We start from the raw sequence: 5573 nt of genomic DNA on the forward strand, positions 1-5573 counted from the left end.
CCCGGCCGCCCGCCCGTTGCATCAAGCGGGCTTGCAGCCGCGCAACTGCAATCCCCCCTTCGCAGCTGGCACACCACCATGTCTGCCTCGCGCACATCGAGCACGACTTCCACGCCGTCGCCCAGCGAGGACGCGCCGAGCGTCGAAGCCCTCTTCTTAATCCGCTTCGACAAGAAAGTCGGGTACGTCATTTTCCCCCCCAAACCTTTTTGCTCCCTTGTGTTTTGCCGAGTAAGTACGTACCGTCAACGAAGCTGAATCCAACGTTTGCCAGGTACACCGTGAGTTGGAAACGCACAGCGACGCCGGACATTGAGCTCGAGAACGCGGTGGAATATAAATCGTTGCCGTCGGGATTGCATGCCGTGCAGAGCGATCTTGTCTACTTTACGCATCAGGGATATGCTGGGCTGAGCGCGTTTGCGAAGGGAGAGGCGGGGGATGAGGAGCGCAATGCGAAATTTATTTCTGTAGGGGTGCTGGTGAAGAAGGAGGGCGAGTTTGGGAGGTTGGGACGGGCGTGGTTGCTGGCGGGGAGGCTGGAGAAGATGGCTGCGGCGCTGGTGGAGGATGCGGAGACGGTGGCGCCACTGGAGGAGTTTTGGAGGGAGCAGGTTGAGAGGAGGGGGTATGGGAGCGAGGATGGGAAGGGAGAGGGAAAAGGGCATAGTAGGGAACGCGCCATTTCGACGGTCAGCGCGGCGCTCAAGGATGAGGAGAGCTTGCCTGCGTATCATCCTGCGCTGTCGATTCAGCGGTTTCTGGATGTGTTTGGGCCATTGGTGTTTCGGCTGCAGCAGGCTGCGCTATTGAGGAAGAGGATACTGTTTGTGGGCATTCCGCCCGTGAGAACGGCTTGCGAATTTGGTACGTCTTTCATGCTCTGCAGCGCATTGACTGGTCATGATGCTGACGCTGCTAGTGTATAACCTCTCCATTCTCTCCAGTATATCACCACGCGACACCGAGCTCCTCACACCCGGCACCGAAGAGCTGTTGCGCCTGCCCTGCCTCTTTTCCGTCGGCGTGCATGAAATCCCATACCTCGAAGACCTAAACAAGCCAAAGCATGGCGGACACACTCCAGGCGCTGAGGCGTCGGTTGGATGGGTGGCATGCACGACGGACGAAATCATCACTACCAAGACTAAGCTGTACGACATTGTCGTCGAGCTCCCACACACATACGATGCGCCACCACAAGAGCGACGCTGGCCGCGGATACGGACGAGCGACGGTAGTCTGATCAAAGCTAGCCAGCGGGACGTTGCACGCTACAAAATGCTTCACAGGGAGTTATACAAGCAGCGCAACCGGTCACAGACGGCACCCGAGGCGTATACAGACGACGAAAACGACGACACGGCACCGCTACTGTCACGCGACGAGGTGGATGGCCAACGCGCCGACGACGACTTCAACGAAGCATACGACGAGACAGTTGTTGAGCCCATGACTTGGTCACGGCTTGCATACATGGGCTACATGTGGTGGGCTTCCGCGGGTGAGAGAGATGCATATGCGACTGCAGAGCGCGAGGCGGATCGCGAGCTCATTGGCGACTTGGCCGAGTACTCTCAGTCGGTGGAAACAGCAATTATCGCCTACTTTCACCGCCAGTCCTCGCTGCTCATCCAGTCTCTGGCGCAAATCATCGAGGCCGACGAGCAGGGCGAGCGCGACAGCGACGACGACGACGATGATGACGGCAAGACACTGATTATAGACCAGGACGATCTCTCACGCATGGGACTCGATACCTGGTCAGAGGCGGACCGGGCGTTTGTGCAGGAGTTTGGCAGTCTCTACTTTGGACGCACTGTTGGGGTCAAGGGCAGCGAGATTGACTGCTGTGGGCTGAGGGTGCCTGTGTTCTAAGCAGGGATCAGGATCGGTGAAACAGACATACTGTGGACTGACGTGGTGTGTGTTTGCCTGTCTATCTGTATGTACATGGGATGCGGGCGTTATTTTTTGTAACCAGCGGCGTCTTTGGTGTCGAATTGGAGTCTGCGCTAGACGGCGTTCCTGAAATATCCGCTCGGCCTTGTCTTGCTTTGCGTTCCCACACACACACACACACCCCGCAGGCCAAAGTGTTGAACACGCCTGACGCTCTCTGCGGGCCAATCTCTACATACACTGGCGTACCCCCTTTCAGCTGCCCATGCACACTGCAGTTCGTCCATGTCTTCTCTGTCCCGTATAATGCTTTCCACATCTCGTATACAATTAATACCCACTGCCGGATTGGCCGGCTGGCTGTCAGTGACGCCAGCCGAAGTCGGACCCCGCAATTGGGAAGCACAGGCCGCAAGCGATTTTCTGCGCCCCGCATCGTCATATGCCATTCACTGGACGGCTTAGGCGCGTTGAATCACCGAGCACCAGACTTTTTTCTTTTTTCCTTCTGGGATGTGATTCATACCACCATACTTTTTTACTAATTAGTCTCACCTCTCTGCCGTCTGTCTCTTCATATATTCACCACGTACCCTCCGGACGTCTTCGTCTTGTCATTCCACTTCATACAAAGACGACTTGCATTCATCGCCGCTTAGCGTGAGCCAGTTAACTTTGACTCAGGGAGAGAGAAAAAAAGCAATCCGCGCGACCACACTTCAACATGCCGATGCTTGCAGAGCCATGGAAAAAGTACCAGCCGTTTAAGCCATTACATCTGCCGGACAGGACATGGCCTAACAAGACTATTGACAAGCCACCGCGCTGGCTGTCGACCGATCTGCGAGATGGCAACCAGAGTCTAGTCGACCCCATGGTATGTCCGCATCCGCTGCACCTAACAACCTGCACTAACACGGGCCCTAGGACGGAGCGCAAAAATGGGACTACTTCCAGATGCTCGTCAAGCTTGGCTACAAGGAAATCGAGGTCTCGTTTCCTTCGGCGTCGCAAACTGACTTTGACTTTACACAACGCCTCATCCAGACACCCGGCATAGTCCCCGACGATGTCTCCATACAAGTCCTTTCGCCCTGCCGTAAAGAGCTCATCCGCCGAACCGTCGACTCCCTCAAGGGCGCTCGCAACGCCATCCTCCACCTGTACCTTGCCACGAGCCCGTGCTTCCAGCAGATTGTCTTCGACATGAACAACGAGGAGACGATTGCTCTTGCCGTCGAGTGCACAAAGTACGCGCGATCAATTACAAAGGATGATCCGGAGCAGGCTGGCACCCACTGGTCGTACGAGTTTTCCCCAGAGACATTTTCAGACTCTTCGCCAGAGTTTGTCATTGAAGTCTGTGAGGCCGTCAAGGCTGCATGGGAACCGTCAGTCGAGAACCCAATTATTTTCAACCTGCCAGCTACGGTTGAAATGTCTACGCCCAACGTGTACGCCGACCAGATTGAGTACTTTTGCAAGAACATTAGCGAAAGGGAGAAGATTTGCGTGTCGCTGCACCCACACAACGACCGTGGCTGCGCCGTTGCAGCTGCAGAACTGGCCCAGATGGCTGGTGCAGACCGTGTAGAGGGCACGCTGTTTGGCAATGGAGAGCGTACTGGAAATGTTGACCTCGTCACCCTGGGCCTGAACCTGTATACCCAGGGAATCCACCCCAAGATTGACTTTTCGGATCTCAAGTCAGTCATCGACATGGTCGAGAGCTGCAACAAGATCCCAGTCCATCCTCGTGCGCCGTATGGTGGCCAGCTTGTCGTGTGCGCCTTCAGTGGCTCACATCAGGATGCTATCAAGAAGGGATTCCAGATGCGCAAGAAGAACGGCGCGACAAACGAGAGCCGATGGCAAATCCCATATCTGCCTCTGGACCCACAGGATATCGGTCGTACATACGAAGCCATCATCCGCGTCAACTCGCAAAGTGGAAAGGGAGGCATTGCCTGGATTATCCAGCGCCAGCTCGAACTCGACCTCCCGCGTGGTCTGCAAATTGCCTTTTCCAAGATTGTGCAAAAGGAGACAGATATGCTCGGCCGCGAGCTTCTGCCCAGTGAGATTACGGCTCTTTTCGAAGAGGCGTACCATCTCAAGCGCAACCCCCGTTTCTCTCTTGTCGACTATGAGATCAAGGCTGATCGCTCGGCGACTCCTCAACCGCCGCAAGAGGGTAGGACGGTCAGCACCCAGAACCTCCGCCGTATCTTTACCGGTGTCATCGAGATTGATGGTCAGGAACACAGCATTCGCGGATCGGGAAACGGTGCTCTGTCGTCGCTGGCTGATGCGCTGAGGAGTCTGGGTATCGATCTGGATGTTGTTGATTACAATGAGCATACTATCGGTACAAGCAAGGATGCTAAAGCAGCGACGTACATTGGATGTACTGCTGCTCAGAGCAGCCACAAGGTTTGGGGTGTGGGAATCCACCAGGATGTGGTTCAAGCGTCTCTGATTGCCATGTTGAGCGCTGCTTCTTCGGTGAGTCTCATGGTGGGGGTTGGGGACTGGGGGAAGTGCTGACTGATTTTAGTTCCTGTCATCGAGACCAACAACGCCCATTCCCTTCCGCCCTAAGCGATCGAATACTCTGGAAATTCCTACCCCAGGATCGAGTCCAACACGTGATTCAAAGAAAGAGAATGGCACTTCTGTCGTGGATAAGCTCGAGGCTGCGGTAAATGGTGAGCAGGCTGATGTTCTGAGCGCAGGCGTGTAAGTGTATGATGTTGTCTGTGATTTGTTTATCATTTCAAAATTTTCATTTATCCATATCGCATGTGGCACGGGTGTGTTTTATCCAAAAGACACGGTATCAGTGTCGAAAAGTGTGGTTTAGGTATATAGAATATATCCATCATCTGGATCAAGTGTGTGTCTCTGTACCCGTGGTATGTCATTATTCCTGATAAGAAAGTGAGCCTACAATCTGTCACTGCATAATCCCCCCCTCCCGACATCGGATGCCCAAACGGTTATCACCGGCTTTGAATCCCATAACATACATACCAACCCTACGTATCCCAACCTAATCCCATGGTAACACCCCAAACCATTGTATCAATCTTTATCTATCCATTCTTTTCAAACCACCACTTCACCATCAACAATGCCTCCCTCCACCACCGACACACCCCCCAAACCAGCCTACTTCCCCACCTCACCGCTCTCGCCGCTCCACCCCCCTTCAACCCTCTACTCGCACCTCCGCTCCCTGCCCCCCTCCTCCCTCCACCCCACCCACACGCACCTCATCCCCCCGCGCTCCGCCCACGCCTTCCTCGTCCCCGCAGGCTCCCTATTCCGCCTCTCGACGCCCCAGGGCGCACAAGTCGGCGACCTGAACGTCTGGAACGCGAGTGATGCGCGGGAAAAGTTCTGGGCGGCCCGGACGCGGCAGTTGCAGAGTAGCCATTTGCGGGTTGGGGATCGCTTGTGGAGTTGCCTGCCGTTTTTGAGGCCGTTGTGTGGGGTTGTTGAGGATGGGTGTTTGCTTGGGGAGAGGAAGGCGGAGGGGATCGAGGGTGAGGGTGAGGGTGAGGGTGAGGGCGAGGCGAAGGAGAGGACAAAGTGGGGAGGCAGGTGTCATGATTTGTTGGGCACGAGATGTGATCCTTATGGTAAACAGTTTTATCCTTTTTATTTCC

The 5573-nt window shown here is 55.1% G+C and overlaps 3 protein-coding genes across 3 annotated transcripts in view; all 3 read left to right on the forward strand.

The window, feature by feature from the left end:
• Positions 1 to 78: 78 nt before the first annotated feature.
• COCMIDRAFT_109398 (uncharacterized protein) lies at positions 79 to 1878 on the forward strand (the record flags this gene model as incomplete). Its single annotated transcript, XM_007695076.1, has 3 exons — positions 79 to 182; positions 275 to 867; positions 923 to 1878. The coding sequence occupies 3 exons, from the start codon at positions 79 to 81 to the stop codon at positions 1876 to 1878; spliced, it is 1653 nt and encodes a 550-aa protein (XP_007693266.1).
• Positions 1879 to 2626: 748 nt separating this feature from the next.
• Positions 2627 to 4645, forward strand: COCMIDRAFT_9873 (uncharacterized protein; the record flags this gene model as incomplete). Its single annotated transcript, XM_007695077.1, has 3 exons — positions 2627 to 2779; positions 2830 to 4407; positions 4460 to 4645. 3 exons carry the CDS (start codon positions 2627 to 2629, stop codon positions 4643 to 4645), a joined length of 1917 nt encoding a protein of 638 aa, XP_007693267.1.
• Positions 4646 to 5035: 390 nt separating this feature from the next.
• Positions 5036 to 5573, forward strand: part of COCMIDRAFT_109400 (uncharacterized protein) — a gene marked incomplete at both ends in the record, with an annotated part of 1150 nt that continues 612 nt past the window's right edge. The window contains one exon of the mRNA XM_007695078.1: positions 5036 to 5546. Within this exon, the coding sequence (XP_007693268.1) occupies positions 5036 to 5546 (511 nt within the window). The remainder of the gene's footprint in view (positions 5547 to 5573) is intronic.

Source organism: Bipolaris oryzae (genome assembly GCF_000523455.1).
Source record: "Bipolaris oryzae ATCC 44560 unplaced genomic scaffold scaffold_268, whole genome shotgun sequence".
Taxonomy (NCBI): domain Eukaryota; kingdom Fungi; phylum Ascomycota; class Dothideomycetes; order Pleosporales; family Pleosporaceae; genus Bipolaris; species Bipolaris oryzae.